At 41.7% G+C, this 27,505-nt stretch overlaps 1 protein-coding gene across 1 annotated transcript; it reads left to right on the top strand.

Annotated features, from left to right (window-relative positions):
- Positions 1–653: 653 nt before the first annotated feature.
- On the top strand, positions 654–27,505 carry LOC126187800 (venom allergen 5.02-like). The gene is made up of 4 exons (XM_049929084.1): positions 654–778; positions 9,264–9,345; positions 19,327–19,462; positions 26,991–27,505. Exons 1-4 carry the CDS (start codon positions 767–769, stop codon positions 27,217–27,219), a joined length of 459 nt encoding a protein of 152 aa, XP_049785041.1. The 5' UTR covers positions 654–766; the 3' UTR covers positions 27,220–27,505.

The following is a 27,505-nucleotide window of genomic DNA, read 5'->3' as shown; positions in this document are numbered from 1 at the left end:
CGTGATGGTATGGGGTGCCATTGGTTGCACGTCTCGGTCACCTCTTGTTCGCATTGACGGCATTTTGAACAGTGGACGTTACATTTCAGATGTATTACTACTCGTGGCTCTACCCTTCATTCGATCCCTGCGAAACCCTACATTTCAGCAGGATAATGCACGATCGCATGTTGCAGGTCTTGTACGGGACTTTCTGGAAACAGAAAATGTTCGACTGCTGCCCTGGCCAGCACATTCTCCAGATCTCTCACCAACTGAAAACGCCTGGTCAATGGTGGCCGAGCAACTGGCTCGTCATAATACGCAAGTCACTACCTTTGATGAACTGTGGTATCGTGTTGAAGCTGCATGGGCAGCTGTACCTGTACACGCCATCCAAGCTCAGTTTTGAGTCAATGCCGTATCAAGGCCGTTATTACGGCCAGAGGTGGTTGTTGTGCGTACTGATTTCTCAGGATCTATGCACCCAAATTGCGTGAAAATGTAATCACATGTCAGTTCTAGTATAATATATTTGTCCAATGGATATCCGTTTATCATCTGCATTTCTTCTTGGTGTAGCAATTTTAATGGCCATTAGTGTATGAAACGATGTGTACCTGGCGATTTTCAGGGTTATGGAAGCGCCTGCCACAAGGTGGTACACAGCGGCACCACAAAAGCAGACGCCACGTCCGTCGTGGAAGCCCACAACAGACTCCGCGACAGAGTGGCGGCCGGCAGAGAGCGCCGCGGCAGACCTGGACCCCAGCCAGCGGCCGCCGACATGAACGTTCTGGTTTGTACTCGTCGCACAAAGTTAAACCGTTGAGCAGAATGTCTCATCTTCTGAGTGTAATTACAACAACATAGAATTAGCTTTTAAGTGTAGTCAGCTTGATGTTTCACTGTCAAGTGTAGTACGTTATTAATTTTAACGTTATCATATATACCTGAAGGAACATGTAAAAGAATTTACTCCATAGAGTCGTTTCTGCTAAGTCAAAGATCAGCAATAGTTTGTGCTAATCCTTCGTCATTACCTTACCAGCTATAGCGGCCGTCAAGAAAACAGGCACTTACAGGTCATCTCACTGTCCTACAGTAATATCAGTTAGTGATAATTTGAAATCATCATCATCATCATTTAAGACTGATTATGCCTTTCAGCGTTCAGTCTGGAGCATAGTCCCCCTTTATAAAATTCCTCCATGATCCCCTATTCAGTGCTAACATTGGTGCCTCTTCTGATGTTAAACCTATTACTTCAAAATCATTCTTAACCGAATCCAGGTACCTTCTCCTTGGTCTGCCCCGACTCCTCCTACCCTCTACTGCTGAACCCATGAGTCTCTTGGGTAACCTTGCTTCTCCCATGCGTGTAACATGACCCCACCATCTAAGCCTGTTCGCCCTGACTGCTACATCTATAGAGTTCATTCCCAGTTTTTCTTTGACTCCCTCATTGTGGACACCCTCCTGCCATTGTTCCCATCTACTAATTTGAAATGTTAATAAAAATTCGGAAAGAATATTAGACATCTCAGTTTATTGTCTAGTATATGGCGGAGTTTTGCAAAAGAAAATTCTTGCCAGCTGCTAAGAAAAAAATATGAAAGCTAACGTTAGAAAAAATTTTGAAGAAAATATTTTTTTTTACTTCGACCTGTGGGAAAAACTGAACGACTCATACATTTGGACCGAGAATAATATACGAACATTCTCAAAGTGTATAGACGCAAATGATACGTGCTTTTCGGTGAAAACATAAAAGAATTTCGAGGTAAAAAATAAAATACCGTAATAGGTGTGAAACTGTTCCGCCTGTGTAACGATAAATGTGACCTCTCGGGAATTCGCGTTCTGTTGCACCTTGTAGAGACTTCTGGCAAGGAAGTTGTTAAGAAAACTATGAAATTAATTTTGGTAACATCTGAGACATCATTATGGTACCGTGTCACGTATGAACGCATGTTTTTACGAGAGACGTGTGTCCGACAGCGCCAGAGAAGTTGCGTGCCGCCGCCAGGATTTTAGTTCCGACGGCTCGCCTTAATACGACCGAGAATTTACTCTACCTCCCAAAAATGTATTTACAACTCTTAATGACTCTTCGTCACTGCACCATCACCCATGTCGCCGATATACGCTATATAAAAGTAACTGTAGGTTCGAGTCTCGGTCGGGCACACAGTTTTAATTTGCCAGGAAGTTTTATATCAGCGCACACTCCGCTGCAGAGTGAAAATGTCATTCTGGTAACTCTAGGTACTTTCACACCGCCTTCCGCTGTGGCCGTGCGGTTTTAAGCGCTTCAGTCTGGAACCGCGCTGCTGCTACGGTCACGAGTTCGAATCGTGCCTCAGACATGGATGTGTGTGATGTCCTTAGCTTAGTTAGGTTTAAGTACCAGGGTCACTCCAAAAGAAATGTACATTATTTTTGTAAAAATACAGTTTTCATTCTACGTGTGTGAAAGTTTTACTGTGTGTAGATACATCCTTCCCGCTTGTTTTGAAACTTAGTTCAGCCTGTTCCCGTGAGTGGCGCCGTCACAGCATGTCTTCAAGATGGCTGCTACACTTGACGTTCGTCAGAAGCAATGTGCTGTCATAGAATTCCTGTGCTGTGAAAACGAGACAGTGGGAAACATCCACAAGAGGTTGAGATGCTGCTGTAGATCGCAGTACAGTTAGTCGGTGGGCAAGCAGGTTACGTTATGAAAGCGGGCAAGGCAATATTGAGGATTGCCCTCGCAGCGGCCGGACTCGTACTGCACACACTCCAGACAATGTGCAGAGAGTTAACGAATTGGTGACGGCTGACAGACACATAACAGTGAACGAATTGTCACACTACATTGGGATAGGGGAAAAGAAGTGTTTGCAGAATACTGAAAGTGTTGGCGTTAAAAAAGGTTTGTGCCAGGTGGGTTCCCAGGATGTTGACAGTGGCTCACAAAGAAACAAGAAAAATGGCATGCAGCGAACTTTTGGAACAGTACGAGAATTCTGGACATGAATTTCTTGGAAGAATTGTGACAGGTGATGAAAGATGGCTCCATCATTTTTCACCAGAGACGAAGAGGCAATCAATGGAGTGGCATCATGCAAATTCACCCAAGAAAAAAAATGCAAAACCACACCTTCTGCTGGAAAAGTTATGGCTATGGAGTTTTTCGATTCCGAAGGACTCTTGCTTGTGGACATCATGCCAAGTGGAACCACCATAAATTCTGATGCATATGTGACGACACTGAAGAAACTTCAAGCTCGTCTGAGTCGTGTTCGACCACATCGGCAAAAGCAGGATGTTTTGCTGTTGCACGACAATGCACAGCCACATGTCTGTCAAAAAACCATTGAATCGACCACAAAACTCGGATGGACAACACTGAAACACCCTCCTAACAGTCCTGACCTGGCTCCACGTGACTATCATCTCTTTGGGAAACTGAAAGATTCTTCGTGGAACAAGGTTTGAAGATGATGACTCCCTTGCGCACGTTGCCAAACAGTGGCTCCAACAGGTTGGTCCAGAATTTTACCGTGCGGATATACAGGCGCTGGGCCAAGATGGCGTAAGGCAATTGAGAGGGATGGAAATTATGTGGAGAAATGAAAATATTGTTCGTAAGGGATGTATCTAAACGCTGTAAAACTTTCAAACATGTAGAATAAAAGATGGATTTAAAAAAAGTAATATACATTTCTTTTGGAGTGACCCCCGTAGTTCTAAATCTAGGGGACTGATGGCACTCAGATGTTAAGTCGCATAGTTCTCGGAGCCATTTGAACCATACTTCACACCACTTTGTCCGTTGAAATCCAGCAAAATATATTTTTTCATCTGGTTTTGTGAAACTCAAGTTTTATCGAAGTATACCAATAGACCGTTATCCTACGCACACAGTAAGTGCATTTTACACAAAACGTCGTTCCCGAATCTGCAATGTCACCGCATTCCATTAAAATTTTTTGTCCATCATTATATTTTCTGAATCGAAAACCAAGTGATTGGGAAAGACAAAGAACGGAGATGTCTCAACCTTATATTTTTCTAGTCGTTGCATACTCTCCCTTGTCATAGTATCGGAGTATAGTTCTACACACTAACTTTTCGTCAAAAGCGTGAAATTCCGTAATAGCCGTAACGATTTATATGTTTTTCTTGTCATATCTATAGATTCTATCGGTGTAGCTGCAAGACACGAAATACAGTTGATTTGGTTTTATCACAAAGTTTTGTTGCGTAAACTTTATATGGTTCCTGTCTTCTTCACCTGTAAAAAAATCTTCAGTACATTCTATAAGAGAATTTTAGATTGTTTTCGAATGTCTTTTCGCCCTTCACGCACACTGACCCGAGTAGCGATGCACGTAGCCCTTGCTCTTGCATTTCGCTCACGACTAGACACGCGTCAATGCACCGTTCCACCGAAGACTGAAATCAAAATGATTCAAATGGCTCTGAGCACTATGAGACTTTACATCTGACTTCATCAGTCCCCTAGAACTTAGAACCACATAAACCTAACTAACCTAAGGACATCACACACATCCATGCCAGAGGCAGGATTCGAACCTGCGACCGTAGCGGTCGCGCGGTTCCAAACTGAAGCGCCTAGAACGCTCGTCCATCCCGACCGGCCGACTGAAATCACACGTGAACACATGATATTACACGAGAACACAGAACATTGAGCTGGCCTGATCTACCCCTCAGTTTAACAGTGTATATGCGGCAACAAGGCTATCAGAGGGCGAATCACAGCGCTTAGCGCCGGCGGGCTGCAGAGAGCGTGTGTGACCTTGAGGTGTCTACTTTCGTGACGGGCGTAGTAGCGTGGCAACACTAACTGGCTCTAATCGCCTTGATAGGAGTGGCTAAAGGTGCGAACTACACTCCTGGAAATGGAAAAAAGAACACATTGACACCGATGTGTCAGACCCACCATACTTGCTCCGGACACTGCGAGAGGGCTATACAAGCAATGATCACACGCACGGCACAGCGGACACACCAGGAACCGCGGTGTTGGCCGTCGAATGGCGCTAGCTGCGCAGCATTTGTGCACCGCCGCCGTCAGTGTCAGCCAGTTTGCCGTGGCGTACGGAGCTCCATCGCAGTCTTTAACACTGGTAGCATGCCGCGACAGCGTGGACGTGAACCGTATGTGCAGTTGACGGACTTTGAGCGAGGGTGTATAGTGGGCATGCGGGAGGCCGGGTGGACGTACCGCCGAATTGCTCAACACGTGGGGCGTGAGGTCTCCACAGTACATCGATGTTGTCGCCAGTGGTCGGCGGAAGGTGCACGTGCCCGTCGACCTGGGACCGGACCGCAGCGACGCACGGATGCACGCCAAGACCGTAGGATCCTACGCAGTGCCGTAGGGGACCGCACCGCCACTTCCCAGCAAATTAGGGACACTGTTGTTCCTGGGGTATCGGCGAGGACCATTCGCAACCGTCTCCATGAAGCTGGGCTACGGTCCCGCACACCGTTAGGCCGTCTTCCGCTCACGCCCCAACATCGTGCAGCCCGCCTCCAGTGGTGTCGCGACAGGCGTGAATGGAGGGACGAATGGAGACGTGTCGTCTTCAGCGATGAGAGTCGCTTCTGCCTTGGTGCCAATGATGGTCGTATGCTTGTTTGGCGCCGTGCAGGTGAGCGCCACAATCAGGACTGCATACGACCGAGGCACACAGGGCCAACACCCGGCATCATGGTGTGGGGAGCGATCTCCTACACTGGCCGTACACCACTGGTGATCGTCGAGGGGACACTGAATAGTGCACGGTACATCCAAACCGTCATCGAACCCATCGTTCTACCATTCCTAGACCGGCAAGGGAACTTGCTGTTCCAACAGGACAATGCACGTCCGCATGTATCCTGTGCCACCCAACGTGCTCTAGAAGGTGTAAGTCAACTACCCTGCCCAGCAAGATCTCCGGATCTGTCCCCCATTGAGCATGTTTGGGACTGGATGAAGCGTCGTCTCACGCGGTCTGCACGTCCAGCACGAACGCTGGTCCAACTGAGGCGCCAGGTGGAAATGGCATGGCAAGCCGTTCCACAGGACTATATCCAGCATCTCTACGATCGTCTCCATGGAAGAATAGCAGCCTGCATTGCTGCGAAAGGTGGATATACACTGTACTAGTGCCGACATTGTGCATGCTCTGTTGCCTGTGTCTATGTGCCTGTGGTTCTGTCAGTGCGATCATGTGATGTATCTGGGGGGGGGGGGGGGGGAGATTAGTGTTTAACGTCCCGTCGACAACGAGGTCATTAGAGACGGAGCGCAAGCTCGGGTGAGGGAAGGATGGGGAAGGAAATCGGCCGTGCCCTTTCAAAGGAACCATCCCGGCATTTGCCTGAAGCGATTTAGGGAAATCACGGAAAACCTAAATCAGGATGGCCGGAGACGGGATTGAACCGTCGTCCTCCCGAATGCGAGTCCAGTGTGCTAACCACTGCGCCACCTCGCTCGGTAATGTGATGTATCTGACCCCAGGAACGTGTCAATAAAGTTTCCCCTTCCTGGGACAATGAATTCACGGTGTTCTTATTTCAATTTCCAGGAGTGTATAACCAGGAGATGACCCACCGTGTGCTGACCCGAGTCTGCTGTACTTAAGTTCTGGGCATTCTAATCACATTAGCTGGCTGTTGAAAAATGCAGCAACTGCCAGACCCACGGGAGAGTACCGTCCCTTTCTAAACCAGAAAACGCAGTAGAGGGAAGCACACGGATTGGCTCTTTCACTCACTCGTTCACTCATCGTGCTCCATGGATCCTATCAAGAAATGTAAGCTTCAGAGATGTGCAACGAATCAAGATAAACATTAACAATATTTGAGTTAATGATGGAAAATTAATCTGTACAATTCGTTTATGATAAATTATCAATATATTCCTTATTGCTAGTCAATATTAATGCCAGCTAATTTTAATCACGTAATACATATTATGCAGGGGGTACCCCATAGCTCGTAAATACGCTAGTGTCAAAAATTAAACCAACAAATCGCTATTTTCCCGCCCTGTGCCTAATTCACGATATAATCATGCAGACTGTCAACCAGATGTCCGTACGATAGTGTTCTTCTCAGAAGATGGCATTCCGGTCAACGGACAACCGTTGCAACGATGACGTCAGGGCACCTATGAAACGAGGTAGTGTTTGCCGGATAGCCCCACATCCACAATGGCTGGGTGCACGGTCACAGACGGTACAGTATGGCAAAGAGGAGATGCCTACCGTACTCTCTGCGGCGGAGGGCCATAGAAAGAAAGGAAGCAGGGCAGCTGCAAACTGATGAGGCCCGACGGCATAGTGTGAATCGTTCTGTTGTTTCTCGGATGTCGCGACAGTATATAAAGTCAGAAGCGGTAGCCCGGAGACCAGGTCTGTGCCGACCACGTTTGACTTCAGAAATGAAGACCGTTATCTGGCTGTAAGGGTACGACAGTACCGCCTTAGTACTGCACGGCATCTGTCATGTGAGCTAGGAGCATCCACGGGACGTGTTGTACCGACGCAAACGATGTTCAGAAGGTTTTGGCTGCGTGTCCTTTACTGCCGGAGACGTACTGTGTGTCTACCTCTGATGCGTCTTCACAGAAGGGAGCGTCTAGAGTGGAGTCATCAACAAGCCACTTGAACGGTCGAGCAATGGGCCAATGTTGTTTTCACAGTTGAGTCCCGATGTTGACCGGGGAGTGATTCTCGATGGATTCGCATGTGGAGGGACTTGGAACACTATTTCGGTGCCCAAACATTATGGAAAGAGACCGAGATCGAGGAGGATTCCTAAAGCTGTTGGCAGGGATTTTGTTTTCCACTTGAATTCGTCTTCATGAATTTGTACGGGTGAATCGGCATGGTTTAACTGCTGTCAGGTATCGTGACGAGATCTTAGGACCTCATTCGCAGTTCTTGCGAGGTGCTGTGGGCCCATATGTCGTATATGTGGACGACAATGCTCGACCTCATAAGCACAGGTGGTTGATGTTTTCTTGGAAACGGAAAATACTGCACGCAAGTCGTGGCGATCTCGCTCTCCTGATTTGAATCCTATAGAGAATGTCTGGTATGCACTAGGGAGACGGCCTGTATCACGTCAGCATCCACCAACAATTCTCCAACACTGCGAACAGTTCTTCAGCAAGAATGGGTGTTACTGCCTCAATATATGAGTGATGAGACCATTCACAGTATACCGCGTGATTGTCAGGCCCGTATTGCTGCCAGAGGTGGTCGCACCCCATACAGAGCACATTAATCAGCTGTCGAAACATGTGTGCAAATACGTTAAGTTGGAAAAACGAAGTAAATTTTTGTCTACCGTTATGCATCTTGCAGTTGTTTGGGTTCCGTATTCTTTGAATTTTTCTACTTTACTATCACCTGTTTCCACTGTTTTGTGGCAAAATAAACGCGACCTTACAAATTTTCCTTTTGTTGCTTTAATCTTGGACACTAGCGTATTTTGAAGAAGTGATGTTTATGAACGACCAACAGCTGCAGTTGCAGTTTACTTCTAGCCGCTACCAGTTTCACTCGAACTGTTCATCATCAGCCAACACAGAATCAGCCTCATGGTACCATTATTACTGTGTCATCAACATAAATGAAACTAAAAAAAACTAATTTTATTATTATAGCTTGGCCCGTGCGAATGCTCGCATGAGGTTGGGGAATGGAGAACATACAGAAATCAAGATAAAAAGTTGCAGGATGGCTTTATTTTTGGTTTCGTTGACGCCACAGTAAGAATGATACTGTACACGATGATGTAAATGATTTTACGTCGTTTGATAATGATGATTCGGCAGACAGCGTCAGCGACCAAAGGTTAAATTCATCAGCAGCTCTTGGTGTTGATAAATGTGATATCTCTCAAAAATTTTTCAAATTAGTTGGAAAGATAGCTTCTAATATAAAAAAGGCTTTAGTTATCTTAATTAGCTGCTTCATATTTACTTGAGAGAATTAATATTTTGAATGAAAGTAATAAGTTACACTTGTAAAATCTGTATCTGTTAATCTTATATTATCGCTTGTTGTTTCACCGAACAGTGCTACTTCGGAAATGAGATCTCATTTGTATCATGATTTACTCACCGCCCACGCAACCGTCTACAGTGCTATGAACAGCTTACCTATATAGTTAGATAACCCTTCCCAATTGTAGCAACTGGATTGTTACACTTGCAAAACATGCTCACCTAAGTGAGTACGGCTATAAGTGGAGAACTCTGTTTTCTACAGGTGTGGGACGATGAATTGGCAAGGGTTGCCCAGCGGTGGGCTGACCAGTGCACGTTTGGTCATGACTCTTGCAGGGATGTTGGTAAGTACCAGAAAACGTTAGAACTAGCTGTTAGAACTGATATTTTCTTTAAATTAAGTTACTTATCAATAATACAGAAAACAACCGCAAACCATGTTTTCATTTGTACTGTTTTAAAAGTGGTGCGGTTTTACTATTTCCTTTGAATAATAGGGAATGTTCCTCTTGTATTTTGCCCGTGCAAAACTTTTCTCATTGTGTTACTAAAGTTATTAAAAAGTTTGGAGCGTACACACATAGCGAGAAATTCGGAAACCAGAGTCAGATCAATCTCGACTATAATAGAGAAGTTGTCATAACAACCAATAGCAGAAAGGATAATGTCAGGTAATTTCACAATTAATCTCTCATTATCATGAGTTATATTGACAGTCTGCTGAGTACGTTTTATAATCATTCCTTAGATGTGGGCAGTCGCGCTTAGAAGATAAGGGTACACTGTGTGCCGAACACGTAGTTTATAAATGAAAATAAAAATCAGCTAGGCGTTTTGTGCACTGCCTAATCGTAGATTAAAAGAAGTATACATTCTACCAGCAATAAAACCTCACCCTGAATTCATGGTCTTTCTGACTAATACCAGATTGTGATGGAAAGACTGATAGGGCCAACACTGGCAAAAGTTGTATGGTAGACTTTCCACTATTGATATTTTAACGATTTCTGGGTTCCAGACCACTGGATACAAATCTCCAACGACCAACTCTAGAAAGTTGATAATAGATTAAATGAAGGAAAAGTGGCCAATGAAGCACTGCATGTAATAAAATCGACAAATCTGTTATTAATAAGCAATTGAAATTTAACAAGGAAATTAAAACACAGGCTAGTACCTCTGAGAGTGGTTGTTCTCGGTTAAAAATTAATTTTCAGCCAGTTACTCTTAGTGGACTCTTTATTACCTTTGTGTGCATATTTCGCTAACGTTCCTCCCGCACCTGAGCCAAGAGTCATGTCACCTCCGGTGAAACGGAAGAATTAATCCGTTGTGCTGTGAGTAGGTAGCATTTATTACTCTCTTCACAAGAGTTTGTGGCCGTGTAGCAGGAGTTGTAGCCTAACCAGTTTAAAGTGTCTCAAGTTATAGCTGCCTACCATTCTGCATCTGGATCGCTGGTGAGTTTCATCAGTAGGTGAAGGTGAAGGCAGGTTCCTCTGAAAGAGTGATAACAGACTACGAAGATCAGTGACGAGTGACGTCAGACACGTAGTGTTTTTCATGTGTCTGCATCCTTCCCGAATCTGTGGTTTGCATTCTCTGTATCTACTCAGACATCACCATCAGTCAGTTTTATGCCATTGGCTAGAAGTAATACGTCTTTCACCTGCAGTCGCTGCTGTTACAGGATTCTCAATATCTTCCTCTCTCCAAATTTACCTACATTTCTACAAGATACCTACAGTTCGTCAGATGGTACACATGTACCTAAACATCTCCTTCGATGATTTTCTTAAATTACTAGCTATCATGTATCTTCTCGTACAGAAAACTTGGGCCGCGCGTATCTTATCGCTTCAGCAATAAATCGCTACAGGGCGTTTGTATCAGGCGACACGACGAGACGAGCTTGAGTTACTCATCAGGCTTTCACCAGTTCCTCATTACAGTCTGTTTCCTAGTATCTGATCACGTTAAAAGGGGCGGCAGTCAGTGAGGAATGCAGCCGAAGTTGCTTCTGAAAGCTTTGGGATTCGGTAAATGTAAAATGAGGAATGTTGACCCCACTGACATGTCGAATTCATGGCTGCCTTGTGGAAGTATTTAGGGCTCTTTGCAAAAGGTATGCATCACAACATTGATTGCTTACAGTAAATATGTAATGCCTTCATTTAAATGTGTAATCACGAGATGTGAGCACTTCTCCAGAAGGTATAAAATACCTCACTTTTAAATGTAAATATGAAAAAGTTAGCAAAAGAGATTTCAATAATCATCCATCTATTTCGATGTGGAGATCGTTTTTAAAATATCTGTGGAGACTGACATAGCAATTCAGTATGTTGATACGAGAAGGAATGTCTAACAGAAAATACCATACTACAACAGTGTACCACAAAAATGGTTCAAATGGCTCTGAGCACTATGGGACTTAACTTCAGAGGTCATCAGTCCCCTAGATCTTAGAACTACTTAAACCTAACTAACCTAAGGACTTCACACATACCCAAGCCCGTGGCAGGATTCGAATCTGCGACCATAGCGGTCGCGCGGTTCCACACTGTAGCGCCTACAATCGCTCGGCCACCACGGCCGGCAGTGTACCACACTGCACTAATTTCAGTTGATACTTTTTGTAATCCGCCGAGGCAACTGAGTTCAAAAAGTAATTATCGTCATCATGTGGATACGACCCGTTCAGTTAAGAGTGATATCTAGTCGGCAAACAGTTCTAGAAGGGCTACAAAATTAATCACCACGTTATAGTGCTGACTCGGCCACTACTTACACTTTCAATGATCGTTATAGAGCGTTGATTGTTCGACGTTTCCCGCAGGTAATGCCAATCTTACACCATTTTGTGAAGTACGAAATTACTCGTCACAGAAGGCTATTCATCGCCAATAATAATCACTCCAGGATCGACGTAGTAGAGCGATTGCAAGAGTTCTGTTTCCATTCATTGTCGTTAACATGAAAGCAGGAATTATTCGTTCTCTTGGAACTTGTATACTACCGCTCATGTGGAGCTCCACAGCCCACCTGTGCACGCCTTGGCGCGCCGCGCTCTGAAACGCACGCCAACGAAGCGGAGTGCTCGTCCGACCCATAGTGCACTCAGAATTACTTTAGGATTGACAGTTCGGAAGTAGCACAGGTGAGCGCGGAACAGAGTTGCCAAGTCTCGCACGGAACTCACGCGTTATCTCATGTTTCATTCAACTCACTCACACACTCTAACTATTTGATCTTTAAATGTGGAGCCGACTGTAATTCGTTGTGAAATAGTGTCGCTATGTGATGATTTCATTTTTAATTTTTTTAAATGTTTATGTACACATTATGTGAATGAAATGTCAAGAAAACATCAAATTTTCATCTGATTCAAACCTTAGCTGTGTCGAAGACCTCTAACGCGAGATATAGGACTGTAAATGATATGACGCGCAATCGTCTGCTCGCGTACAGTAGCGATAGGCAACAGATCTCTATATTTGTAAAGACCTGATATATTTCTGATATGCATCTTATTTCCAACACAACAACTTGTTTTGGTATCTTAAATTGGGCAACAAAAACAATAAAAAAACGGCCAATGTATTGCAGACAATATTTTGTATACTGCAGTATGTATGCACAGACTGAATTCTGGAAATGTACTTTCTATGGAATTAATATTTGATAATGCTGCTATATTAAAATTTAAAAATTTAATTTTGTGATGCCAGTACTTACAAGTGCAAACTGCGCACTCCAGACGTGTAGCTGAATCCGTCTGTGCTGCATCTCTATATGGATAATGGTAAAACTCCACTGACATCACTCTCGTCGCTATTACAGACACTTGAAGTTTCGCTGTCACTATTGTCACTTAAAGAGGTAATCATCTCTTCCACTGAAGTCTCTAAAGCACCTTCACCTTGCCATGCTCTTTCCGTAATGTTGTGTGTGTGTTTGACAGCTTTCTTCTAGTCTTTGGAGGTAAGGTGTGTAATAGCTTCATTAGTGCTTGCTTCCACTGCGGAGAGCGTCAATATTTGGTTGTTCTGGCAACGTAAATTTTAATTTGGGCCCATATCAGCTCTACAGGGTTTAAGTGGCAGTGGTACGGTGGCAGCCTGACGATTGTATGTCCATATTTTTTTGCCAGTTCGTCGATTCCATATTTTGGAAATTGCGGTTTATGGAAATTTATTTTTTCCTTAAGCTCGACCTTCTTAAGGTCATTAGATACATTTACGTTTCGACGCTCAAGCCCATTAATCGTTTCCTCCTTTCGCTTTGCCACGGTAGGTGCTTCATCAACAACTGAATGATATGGAGCAGTGTCTGAAACAATAGTTGTTGGGTATTAGAGCTTCTACGAACCACTTTGTGAATGTAATGTGGTTCATACCTTCATGATAATCTCCTGTCTTCTTCGATGTGAAGAGAAGGCGATAGTTTGGTACGAAACCTTGCGAGGTGCCTGCATGCAGCAGAATCAGTGTGCCCCCCCCCCCCCCCCCTTAGCAGACGGCACCTTCATTGTTCCTTTAATCGTGTTGCCTGTCCACCCCTGAATAACTACGCGATCAGAATTTACCCACATTTCATCGAGCCAAACCACTTCATTAACAATTATGGTAAATCGGCATCGCCATGCAGCAATATCCTCCCTTTCCATCAATAGCTTAAGGCCGTAAAATTGTCTGTAGTGAAATCCTACGATGATCGACAGCCCTGAAAAAGTCCTAATTCCTTAGTTAGTTGTGGTCTTCAGTCCTGAGACTGGTTTGATGCAGCTCTCCATGCTACTCTATCCTGTGCAAGCTTCTTCATCTCCCAGTATCTACTGCAACCTACATCCTTCTGAATCTGCTTAGTGTATTCATCTCTTGGTCTCCCTCTACGATTTTTACCCTCCACACTGCCCTCCAATGCTAGATTTGTGATCCCTTGATGCCTCAAAACATGTCCTACCAACCGATCCCTTCTTCTAGTCAAGTTGTGCCACAAACTTCTCTTCTCCCCAATCCTATTCAATACCTCCTCATTAGTTATGTGATCTACCCACCTTATCTTCAGCATTCTTCTGTAGCACCACATTTCGAAAGCTTCTATTCTCTTCTTGTCCAAACTATTTATCGTCCATGTTTCACTTCCATACATGGCTACACTCCATACAAATACTTTCAGAAACGACTTCCTGACACTTAAATTATACTCGATGTTAACAAATTCCTCTTCTTGAGAAATGCTTTCCTTACCATTGCCAGTCTACATTTTATATCCTCTCTACTTCGACCATCATCGGTTATTTTACTCCCTAAATAGCAAAACTCCTTTACTACTTTAAGTGTCTCATTTCCTAATCTAATTCCCTCAGCATCACCCGACTTAATTTGACTACATTCCATTATCCGCGTTTTGCATTTGTTGATGTTCATCTTATATCCTCCTTTCAAGACACTGTCCATTCCGTTCAACTGCTCTTCCAAGTCCTTTGCTGTCTCTGACAGAATTACAATGTCATCGGCGAACCTCAAAGTTTTTACTTCTTCTCCATGAATATTAATACCTACTCCTAATTCCTTAAGTGTCACCAATAACTTCGAGATTGTGGAATGTTCCTTTCTGCAATAATAATCGTAAACATGTCGACAAATTGCATCGCTGCAAATAAATCTAAATTTGTAACACGCTTATCCATAGAACCTTTCTTCCTGTGTGTACCAAGTTTGGATGGTTCTCCACCTTTCTTTTCTGTCCCTAACAGTTCCTTCCCAATTTGTATGACAGTGCTTTTGTTCATATTCAGGGCTGCTGCAGTTCTATCTACTACCTTGATAACAGAGAGTAGTCAGCCACTATTAAGTTTTTCACTTTCAAAATAAGCTCTTAACGAACAAACCATACCTCTACACTGTCCTTGTAAAGCAATCCCCTGTCCACGAGAACGGCGTCAAACTTTTCCACTTCTAACTTTCGATGTACTTTCTTCCGACATGTTAAGTAAGACGCAACAAATAACTGTCACAGAAACAATACGGTAACTCCTAAACTGCAACGAAACAAGCACAGCGTGCAGCAATCACACAGACTCACTCACTGCAACTAAATTGAGGCACAAGCGAAAGTGTTGTGGACTGAGATTTGGCAACTCAGGCTGACATGCCCGCTGGGCTGGGCTGTGGGATTGGCTGAATCCGAGCCATGCGTCCAGTGCGGCCTTTTTTCTACCACTTCCGTCACAGCTGTCAATACTAAAGTAACTACAGGAACCTCTACAGCCACGGTCGCCTTGGCAGGGCCCTGGCTTGGTAGTTCCTTTGCTGACGGAGTATGCTGCCACCGCAGACTGCTTTCCCCACTGTCGACTGTGCCAGTGAAGCTGCTTGCTGAGACAAGTACTTCCGGCACTCACGTAGGCCAATGTGCGACTCAGGCCGCCCACTGCGAGTTCAAGATAGTTGTATTTTTGACAAAGAGCATGTTATATGTCTATGAAACTGTTGTTTCCAAGATGGGATGTCGGGCAACCACGTGGTAACCAGCGGCCACACTACTGCAACCACACTTACAATGGTGAACTGCATATTATTCTGACCACTACTAGCCCTGCTTCACCATCTATCGTACACGCTTCTCCATCCCTGACTCTGCATCGCGGTCGATATGCGAAATGTGGCAACAGAATCGTTCTGCAGTCAGTTGAAAAAGCCAGTTATCTACGTTTTCTCAAGAGTGTTTTGCGAAAAAAGACCAGGGATTTCCATTGTAGTTCACAGAGTATTTCCATCTTGCTCGTGTGTTGATCGACTCTGCCACTGCCACTTGCTCCGATGTCCTTCTTTAATCCACACTGGATGGGATCCCAAACATTCCAACAGTACTCAAGAATAGAGTGCACTAATGTTAAATTTATAGCTCAGCTACACTTCCCTTAAACTCTCCCAACATTCCGAAGCTGGCTATTCGCCTTCCGTCTCCTACCAATCTTACGTCCTCACTACACTTCGTATCGCTGTGCAGCGGTTCACCTAGATATTTAATCGACGTGACTGTATCCCCGGCCCGTGTGGCCGTGCGGTTCTAGGCGCTTCAGTTTGGAACCGCGTGACCGCTACGGTCGCAGGTTCGAATCCTGCCTCGGGCATGGATGTGTGTGATGTCCTTAGGTTAGTTAGGTTTAAGTAGTTCTAAGTTCTAGGGGACTGATGACCTCAGATGTTGAGCCCCATAGTGCTCAGAGCCATTTGAACCATTTTTGACTATATCAAGCAGCACACCAAAACACTATTCAAAACATTTCAGGATTGTTTTCCCTCCTCATCTGCATTAACTTAGATTTTTGTGCATTCAGAGCGCGCTGCCACCCATCAAATCAAACACAAATTCTGTATAAGTCACCCTGCATCCTGCTACAGTCCACGATACTTTTCCATACACTACAACAGCATCAGCAAACACTCGTAATTTGCTGCTCACCCTGTTCGTCAGATCGTCTATGTATATATTTCTGTCTCACTTCCCTGAGGCACCCCTGATGATACCCTTGGCTGTGATGAGCACTCTTTACCAGGGTTCTTCGAGCCACTCACATATCTGAGAACATATTTCGAATTCGCAGACCTTCAGTAATAATCTGCTGTGGGGTACTGTGTCAAACGCGTTCCGGAAATCTAGAAATAGGGAATCTGCCTGTTGCCCTTCATCCATCGATCGATGATATCATGTGACAAAAGGCTGAGTTTCGTAAGAGCGACGCTTTCTAAATTCGTGTTGATTTCTGGCTCAAAACGGCTCTGAGCACTATGGGACTTAACATCTGAGGTCATCAGTCCCCTAGAACTTAGAAGTACTTAAACCTAACTAACCTAAGGACATCACACACATCCATGCCCGAGGCAGGATTCGAACCTGCGACCATAGCGGTCGCGTGGTTCCAGGCTGAAGAGCCTAGAACTGCTCGGCCACACCGGCCGGCCTTGATTTCTGGGCAAAGATTTTTCTGCCCCACGAAATTTATTGTATTCTAGCTTAAAATATGCTCAAGAATTCTTCAGCTAATCGGTTTTAAAGATATTGGCCTGACATTTTGCGGGTCCGTTCTTTTAACCTTCTGTATGCAGGACTCATTTCCACTTTTTTTCCAGTCGCTTGAGACTTTCTTTTGGGCGAGAGATTCATGATAAACGCAAATTAATTATGGGTCCAGTGTTAGAGAGTACTCTGTGTGAAACCGAAGTGGGATAGCTTCTCTCCTCTCTCAGTTGTTTCTCAGTGCCAGGGATGTGTATTTCTACGTCCTCCTGTGATCTGGACAGATGTTACATTCCTCCAGTGTTTTTGAAAGGCACAGCAGTGTTACTCCTGGCGTGTTGGTGTGGGGAGCCAACGAGCACAACTTTAGGTCACGTCTGGTGGTGGTTGGGGGCACTCAGGTGACATAGAGGTACGTCACAGATCTCTGCGTCTTCACATGTTAGGTCTGATGCTACAGTATCGAGACACCATTTTTCAGTAGCATAATGATCCTCCACTCTGAACTGTCTGAGTGGTGCTGAGGTACTCCCATGGCCATCAAGGACGACAAATATGTCCCTGCTAGAGACTGTGAGGGGCCAGCTCGGACGTCAACTGCATCCCAGTGTCAGTACCCGAAACATCAAGGATCTGTTTCATCAATTGTAATCTTGCTTGCCCCAGAGGAGAACATAACGGCTTTACGACACTCCACCCAACCGATTCAGTGCATTCTTCCAGGCCAGACTGCATGCAACGTCCTACTGATAAGTGAACCCATACTACCAAGTTCTTTGTAAAATATGGCTCGATTTTGCAATCACTGAAATACAATTACATCTCGTCTCAACCAATTAAGTTTCCTGCTAATCTTCAAGGTGCTTCACTTTTTCTGTAATACAATTTATTTTCAAGCTGTGGAGCAAAACCTGCACAAAATGTATAGGAACCTCTTTCCTTTGGTTCCAGCTGTTAGCGGAAGTGCTGGAAACGTTAAGTGAAGAGCCACAAACGCCAACCGGTCGCGCGTGGTGAGGGAAGTCTGAGCCTTCATAAAAATACAATGGATCCATTGCTTCCCCAGTCTATCACAAGCTCTCACTGAGCACTCCCTGTTGCCAGTCTGTTTGTCGTATTCGTTCAGTAACCATTGCTGCAGGTAATAAAGACTTGGTAAAAGATTCTCCAGCCACTTTTTAACTCTGAGTGGCGATGACTACAAGTTTTCATTCCAGCTCATGGAGTTTCACTGAGTTCTCGAAGTGAGTTACGAGGCTGAAGCAGTGGTTAGCAAACTGGACATATATTTACAAAGACAGCGCTTCAGTTTCGTTTTCTGTGAATGCCGAACGTTTCCTTGGAAAACTCTCAGCCAATCTTCTTCCCCATTCTTTCGTGATCCGAGGATGTACTCCGCTTATAATAATGCTGATATTTGGCAGGAAATTACTATACATCACGTCAGCAACAATCAGCTTGATGCTGTCCAGAGTGATAGCGAAATGATATTCTTTGAAGCTAGTTTGACTGTTTTTCGACTGTGACTCCCTCAAGAAATATGTAAAGGCTTTTTTTTTAATTACCGCTACCAGTCACAAACTTTGTAGCGGTAATTTAAAAAAAACCTTTACATATTTCTTGAGACAGTCACGGTCGAAAAATAGTCAAAATGTCTGCAAGTTGACAAAGTTTGTGACTGGTAGCGGTCATTTAAAAAACTTTTACAATAATATTTTTATAAAAGCAACAATGGTTAAAAGATTATGAAAGACGTATCACTTCAGCAAAGCAAATAATGAAGTTACCATTGAAGGAACATTACTGGTAATGAGTGGACTTTAGGCTTTATAGAGAGTTCATGTGTGTTTCACTGACCAATAAACGCAATTATTTGTGTAATTTTACTTCCACTCAAGTACTAATTATTTTTGATTTCAACAAAACGATCTTGATTTGTGGCAAGAGGACAGCATTCACTATAAGCCTCGCCATCAGATAAAAATATTCCACTGATCGATGATCTCTCCCTTTCAACATAATAGACCAATCGCCGAAGCCGAAGTAAGACAATTTAGGAAAATAATGGATAGGATAACAAAGAAGTGGAGGTGGTACAAGAGATGAAATTGTGTCCATTGTTTGAACACAGCGTTGCTAAGCTCATAAGAAAAGTAATCCAAATTGGAAATAATGAAACTGTATAAATTTTAATTACTAGAAGCACACACTTAGTTCTCTTAAAGTCGATGTAACAACTATCTTCACACTGTTAGCGTTCTCAGCATGCATTTATTGACTCTGAAATTTTGTTACAGAAAGGTTTAAAGTTGGTCAAAATGTCTATCTCTCCAGCACCACAGGACCAATAAGAGGAGCTGAGTGGTCGACAGCGGTTCAAGCTTGGTATGATGAGGTCAGAGCTTTCAGCAAAAACATTGTCAACAAATATCAGTAAGTTATCTACTTACGATGCTACCTACTTTAATCACAATCTGTGTTTGTTGTTATGGATACATATAACATCGCAAGAGACTCTAACCTAACCTAACCTGACCTAAAAATGCAGTCACGATGTTATGGAAAACGACTAGACACGGCGAGAACAGCATATTCACACAGCTAACTGATATTCATAGATGTATGGATATTTAGAAGTGACGCAACATAATTAACTGCCAAACTAACAACTCCTATAAAATGCAGACCCCAGATTAGATGTAGAGATGTACATATGAGATTGAATAACAAAGAATGTCATTAAATTGAATGATGTGTATGCAGTTATGGTGAGACATTTCAGTTATTTTATCCTACAGATAAGAGTAGAAAACCACATATAATACTCATTAAAAACAGTCATCTGTACTTGGTCTGTGCATCAGATACAACTGGGCACGATCTGATGACAAGACTTCTACACTTCAGTGTTTCCAGCAAAAATAGCAAGGGGTAAGTTTTCAGAAAATAAGTCAATAAATAATAGAAAACTTATATGAAATAAACAATGATTTAATAAACATTTCAAATGAGGAGACAAATGTAATAGTACAATGTATCTCATCCTTCCTGATGAAACTAATCTATATGTACAGATCCGACAGAGCTCAACGAACTACTGAAACATAATTTTCAGAGATGAATGAAAGAGAAATATTTAATGCAAATTAAGTGCCACTTAGAAATTATGTTACGCCTAGGTTAACAAATACTTAAACTCACTCTATCATCTCGTTGGGTTAACATTATAACATTAGAAAAATCCTTAGCAAAAGTCTGTTGACAGAACTTACTTAAAATATAGTCTAGAAATGAACTACGTCTTTAATTAAGAGACTTACAAAATATTACTTGGTTCATCACAGCATATTATTTGAAACTAAAACTATGTTTATAAAATGTGTTATTGATTCTGAAGCTGTCTTATTTTAGTTTATCACTAAGACCTTTGATTATGTGGGACATTGAATACATCAGATAACCGACGGAATGTAACGCAGAGGACAGGAACACTACGATTTCTCATGACATCGAAGATCACTTAAGTGGAGATCAAATCTATGAGACAAACAGTCACCATCATTATCCATGTGACATCGACTACTTGGCAGATAGTTCTTCTACACCAGTGGTTCCCAACCTGGGGGGTTATCACTCCATGAAGGGTAAAATGAAATTTTCTGTTGATTGAAAACCAAACAATTCAATTCTGTTTCAGTCACAAAACTAAATTATTTTCAAAAGATCATATACTGATTATATAAGTTATCAATACTTTTCTCAGTTACTAGCATTAATTGGGTGGAGGTTACAGGTTCCTCACAAAGCCCACCCATTACGAACATAAGTTGTGCTTTTTCACATACATTGCTGATGATAAAAATGAGGCATACACGTAACAAATGCTAAATACCTCAAGAAAATGTCTTCTCCACTTCTTGAAGTCGCCTGTTACTCGCTTTGAAACAGTTAAACGAATTATTGTCAGCACAACACAGCTGTAACTACATAAGGCTGTACACAGTATTATTATTAGATTGGTTAGACACAAAGCATTAACATCCTGAAGTCATACAACTTTTGCCAGTTCAGAAGTAAGGAGTACAGCAATCAAGTGATTCACAAACAATAAGTATATTGCACACATCTGAACTTTATTTGATTTTAAATAGGATTACAGTGTGTAGGTCAAGCTAGTGCTGCAATGGAGAGGAGTAATGCAGGGGAAGTATGTTTTGTAGCAAGTGTCTACCTTCACTGTGGATAGTTAGCTTCATTATCTCAGAAGAAGTTGTGGGTAGCACTTGCAATGCACCACGAATTCCTTCTTCATTGATACTAGCAACCTCCGAACATACCCCCCTCCCCCTCCGCACACACAAAACTAAATATCACTCATCTTTCATCGTTTTAAAAATAAAAGAGTTCCAAGAAAGTCCTTCATTCGACAGTTTAGTTAGATGATTAAGTTCGTAATAATGTGGGGGAGGGAAAGGGGGTGGAAAGGTAGGAGTACTAGCTAATGTCTGATTGCACTCAGGGATAATGGCCTAAAAAAGGTTGAGAACCACTGCTATAAGCTTATAGTCCATTAAAATCTTAAAATACATGCATCCATGTTGCTGTATATTTTCAGTAATCATCTTCTCACCATCATCTAAAAGACTTTTTATCCCTTGGAAGCCAATAGAGAGTTTTCTTGCAACATCCAGAATCCATTTGTCTGATTGTATGTCTCATCTATAAGTGTTTCTTTTCAATGCTCTTACAATTACATTCTCCAGTTGGCTTGTTATGAGACCAGTTTGTTTATTTCCCTGCATCCAGTAGTAACTGCTACCACGTATTGCTCCTATGGCCACTGGGCAACATTTAGCTCTTTTTAATATTTTAGCGTGAAAATACCGTCACTCACAGCTGCAAGTCAAAACCGGTGATATACAAGGGCGTGCTGAAAAGTAGTGCCTTCGAATTTTTTATGCGAAAACTCTTAAAGCCTTTTAAACAGAAAGAACTTTAGCAACATCCTACACCTCTGTTCTGCACTTCTGCAAATTTATTTATCAACATAGACACCCCGGCGACGAACAAATCTCTTCCAACGAGTTGGTTGATGCTGTCAGTGTAGAATGTTTAGCTTTGTCGAGAGAGCTACATCGTTACCCCTTCTTGCGTTACTACATCACTAACAAAGTCAAATCCTGTTCTTTACGTCTTGGAAATATATGAAAATTTAATGAGGCCAAGTTGCGAGTGTTATGTAGGATGACCGATGACAGTGAACCCAAGAGACTGGATTCTTGCAGATGTCATAGCACCCGTGTGTGGTCTGGCATTGTCATTTTGAAGAAGAGGGTGCTCAATGCGTGGACGAACTCTTCGATTCAGTTTCCTACAGTTATAAACTTGAAACAACACTCTGTGGCTCAAGCACCGACATAGTTATATTACATACCACCGTTTTAGACGCTACAATTCGGAGCCCTCTAGCGGCAAAGGATTTCAATTTGCGTTAGCGAAGCTTGGAAGTCAAGCAAAAGGCATGACATGCAATACAAGCCGACCAAGAAATATGCATGAAAATGGTTCAAATGGCTCTGAGCACTATGGGACTCAACTGATGTGGTCATAAGCCCCACAGAACTTAGAACTACTTAAACCTAACTAACCTAAGGACATCACACACATCCATGCCCAAGGCAGGATTCGAACTAGCGACCGTAGCGGTCGTGCGGTTCCAGACTGTAGCGCCTTTAACCGCTCGGCCACTTCGGCCGGCAAATATGCATGACATGCAGTACATCAACCGATGCTGAGAACACAATAAAAAATTCGGAGGCGTTACCTTTCAGTAGCGCAGTGGGTGTATAACTGACTTATGGTTCATGTTAAACTATTCATGTCCCTGATTGGTCTCGTGAACTATTCAAAAATTTAAAGAAACCTTAGAATGGTTTTACTGTATTTTCTTTGCTCTTAGTTACTGTAATACATGCTGATGAACTATAACGTCAACCCAACGTAAATTTCTATTTTATTTCCTTAATATTCATATTGTTTTTATTCGTTTCGTACCAAATCCTTAATGTACAGTTTCACATCCTCTTGAAGTTATTTCCACACTGTTTTGTGTTCTCCATTGTTTCTTTGAACCTGCTTCTATGTTACCATTTACTTAGTTAGTAAGTAAATGTCATTTCGTCTATGTCTGTATAATCAACATTTTGTAAGACGCTGAACTGTTTGATTAATTGAAGCTGGTATCCCTTCTAATTCTTAAATAAATCTCATAATCGACCTATCTCATTCCCTTCTTCATGCATATTGTTCTTCCTATTATTGTACCTGCCTTCACAAAACCTATCTTATGTAGCTATGATCAGTTTAAATGTTTTCCTGAGCGAGTTTAAAAATAGTTTCAATTCTTTCATTCTTCATCTGTAACTGAACCGCCGTTTGTAAATTTTTTAACTTAGTTTTGATTGATAGACATTTTCACTGTATGTAGGTCATGTTACTTTTTGAGCTTTTGTCATTTTACTAGTTCTTTCTTTCCATGCAGGTTTCTTTCCAAGTTGCACATTACAATTTGTCCAAGGTACTTAAACTGTTGTACTATTTTTACTTTCTCATTATTTACAGTTATGTGGTTGATTTTTAGTGGATCTGCTACCATTACCTCAGTCTTTTCGAATGATATATGGAGCCATATTTTTTGTGCAGTATTTTTAGTCTTGTTATTTGATTTCTGGCTTCTTGAATGTCATTAGCTAGTAACAATAAGTCTTCTGTGAAGCCCAAGCAATTTACGTCCATTTGATCTTTTTTAGTTCCAGTTCTTATGTTTTTGGATCGTCCTTGTACCATTCCCTTACCACATACTCTTCAGGTCAGTTGGAAAGTAATGGCTATAAACCACCTCCTAGACTTAACTCAGTTTTAATTGTAAATGACTCAGGTATTTCCCATCTGAACTTTACATCAGATTTATTGTTTGTTAATTTTACCATTTTTATGAATTTGGGATGGATACAGTCATAAGCTTTTTTGAAATCTGCAAAGGTTACGACTTATTTTTTTTTCTTTTATAGTATTCCATTAACAACTTCAAATTATTTACACCAAGCAGGATTTAGACCCTGGAACTAAAAAAGATCAAATGGACGTAAATTGCTTTGGCTTCACAGAAGACTTATTGTTACTGGCTAATGACATTCAAGAAGCCAGAAATCAAATAACAAGACTACAAAATACTGCACAAGAAATACGGCTCCAAATATCATTCGAAAGCTTCTCCAGGGTCTAAAACCTGCTTGGTAATCCCTTAGTTCCAGTTCAAGTTTATCTCTCTGACGAGTACATAGAATTCTTGTCAATACTTCGTATGGGATACCAAAAAGGGAATTTCTCTACTGTTGTCTAGATTTGTCTACTTTTCTGTGTAATGGATGGATTATCTCTGTTGTCCAGCGTTTTCGTAGTTCTTCTTTGTTCCAGATTTTCAGTATGCATTGATGCAACGGTATCTTCACTGGTTGTGCTGCAAATTTCCAAAGTTCCACAAATGTTTGAACTTCTCTACTTGGTTTGTAGTTGTGCTCTTTCAACATTTTGTATACTTCATGGACTGTAGGTGGATTTATATGTTCTGTTGGTGGTTTAACAGCGGAGTAAATGTTTATATGAAGTAGTTTTGGGGGGATCTTCGCAATTTAGTAATTTTGTAAATGTTTCTGCTAAAACATATGTATTTTTTTATTGCTGTGTGCCATATTATTATTTTTATCCTTTAACATTAACGTTGCAGGACATATCCCTGTTGGTGTCTGGTAAATATTTTGTAGTAATTCCTTGAGTCGTTTTCTCCCAATTTGTTTCTATCATTAGTAGTATATCTTTTTGATATTTTCGTTTAATCCTTTTTATTATTTTCTTGGTTATGTTTCTTTGTTCAGTAATTTCGAAGGATGATTCTTCTGTTTCATGACACTGTTACCTTAACTAGGCTTGGTGTCAATATAGCACTGTTTTATGACACTCATCGATATACCATTGGTGTTTCATTTTTTTCCTTTGATTTATTGTGGGTTACTTGTTCAGCTGTTTGTTTCGACTGGGGTAACATTTCCTGTAGATTATATGTTATTTTTATAATACTTGTTTGTTCTTTGTATTCCTTGTTATTTATCAGTTTATGTGGTGGGAGTTTTTATTTGTCAATGGGTGAATTAATTTTTATTTTATCACATAACGATTTGATCCAGTATCTGTCCTCCTCAGAATTTTCACATTGTAAATTTTCCTGTGGTAATTTTTATCCCTACAGACATGATCCAGTTGCCATTCTGTCTTTCCCAGCTTGGGTGTTTCCGAGTTTTAAGCTTATTTGGTCTTCTCTTGAAATATGTTAACTTTGAGATCCTGTCATAGTTTCTGCATATTTCAACTAGTTTCATACCACTCCTGTTTGTTCCTCTTTGTGCTGCCCATTTCCCTATTACATCTCTATAATTCTTTCCCCTTTCGAACTGGCAATTAAAATCGCCAATTAAAATTTTGGTGTGATTTTTATTTATGTTTGTTGTCATCTGGACTTAAAGCTCCCCAAGTCCATTCACATATTCTCTGTGTTATTTGTTATTATTTTTATAGTTAGTTGGAAACTGGACATTTATTATTGCGTTTTATTTTATTTGCAGCTTTTATAGTTAGTGCTGATAGCTTGGGACATTGTAATTTAAATTCTGTGACAGATTCAGTTATTTTTAATCTGACCAAAAATCCCATCCAAATTGTGGGTAGTCCTTCATTACTCTTTTTCCCAGCATTTCCTTGTAAATTCTGTCTCCTTGTGATTTTGAAATCCACTTCTTAGGAACCCTTTGCGATATATTTTATCTGTCAAAATTCTGAGTTTTCCTGATTGTATAATGGAATTCATGCTGTGTGTCGTTATGTAGCTTATCTGTCCTGTCACGAGTCTAAATTTTGAACTTTTGCTAGTCTTGAGTGTCTTCAGATGCTCTGTCTCACCTAAGTTACCTTTCAAGTGACTGCCCACTATGTGAAGTGCAGTCTTCTTTGGCAGTTGCTAAGTGGTGGATTTTTTCTTACAAGATTTACTTCTATGTTTGACATTCCAAGGTAGTCAACCTTGTATGGAGCAAGCGCCGATTTACAACTTTGATTCTTAACTGTAGAGGTTATTGTGAGTTTGGTCTGCCAGAGCTTTTTTATTTTACTCACGTCCACCGGCAAAGCCTGTGAGGATCCCACTATCTGCCATCTGGGAGGAGCCACGTCAGAAAATCACCTCTCCACCTGCTATGAGAATGTAGTAGGTTCACAGAAACACCACACTATTAGGCAAATAAAAATTTTTGTTGAACTGTTCAGTTCTGCTAATGATATTTATTAGGCTAATTTATCTAAAATAAAATTTCGGTGTTATAGTTGTGTATGTGTGTCTTTCACATTGATTACAATAACTGAAATTAGTTAGCCCCCACCTTTACATGTTTTTCTTGTGTCAGTGGATTAACAGATCAAATACAGCCTCAAAAATTTTCTAATCAGAAATAATATGCCTAATTATATAATTTGAATAAACCTGAAGAATATTTTATAATTTTTGTATGTCAGGGATGTACTAATGATGAATCTACAATACTTGTAGAACAATATGATTTGTTAGCATTCAATTTGCCAGATAAGTATAAAAAATTAGATTGGGGAAATTATAAATATTTTATAGAAATGAAAAGATTTTTTGAATGAGCAATCTACATAACATTCAAATGAAATTGTATTTTTTATAAACACCTTGCCCCCTTCTGTTTGCCAAGTTACTTTTTTCAACTTGGTATGTAGACATCCCACATATTCTTTCATAGTATTTCTGCTTCATTCATCCTTCATCTTCTCTAAAACGTACTTATTAATTTGTGGAATATTATAAATATTATCATCATATTTTTTTCAGATTCAGTGCAGAAACTGGACACTACTCACAGGTAGTGTGGGGCAACACAAAATACATTGGCTGTGGCTACACAGTCTACAATGAGACAAGTCGGTGGACAACCCAGTTGTACGTTTGCAACTACGGACCAGCTGGGAACTTCATAGGGCGTCGTGTCTACACAATTGGCAGAAGTTGCTCCAGGTGTCCCAGAGGATGCCATAGCACCTACACTTCACTGTGTGCCTAGTGAGAAGAATTAAACATCAACAGTTACCATACCACAGTTTTGTTATACGACGAGATTGCAACAGTTATTGGATAGCATGAACCAAAGACTCAATTTAGTATATGAAACAAAAAGTGGTTAGTCTTTCTTCAGACTGTTTCACACTCACAGGACATCAGTCACCCAAAGCCACTTGCATACGACCTGTATTTTCTATGAGGGAAGGGTTTAGGATTAAATTATCTTTCCAAATTCTGATCTTTTTTGAATGCATAATGCTTTGCGTAATTGCTAAATAAAAAATATG

This window comes from Schistocerca cancellata, chromosome 5 (genome assembly GCF_023864275.1).
Source record: "Schistocerca cancellata isolate TAMUIC-IGC-003103 chromosome 5, iqSchCanc2.1, whole genome shotgun sequence".
NCBI lineage: Eukaryota > Metazoa > Arthropoda > Insecta > Orthoptera > Acrididae > Schistocerca > Schistocerca cancellata.
This window is presented reverse-complemented; position numbering and strand designations above follow the sequence as displayed.

Excerpts from the sequence above, each read along its gene's own strand:
- LOC126187800 (XM_049929084.1), top strand. Across the intron at positions 9,346-19,326 it reads TGACTCTTGCAGGGATGTTG|AAAGGTTTAAAGTTGGTCAA; the intron begins GTAAGTACCAGA and ends ATTTTGTTACAG. Across the intron at positions 19,463-26,990 it reads AACATTGTCAACAAATATCA|ATTCAGTGCAGAAACTGGAC; the intron begins GTAAGTTATCTA and ends TATTTTTTTCAG.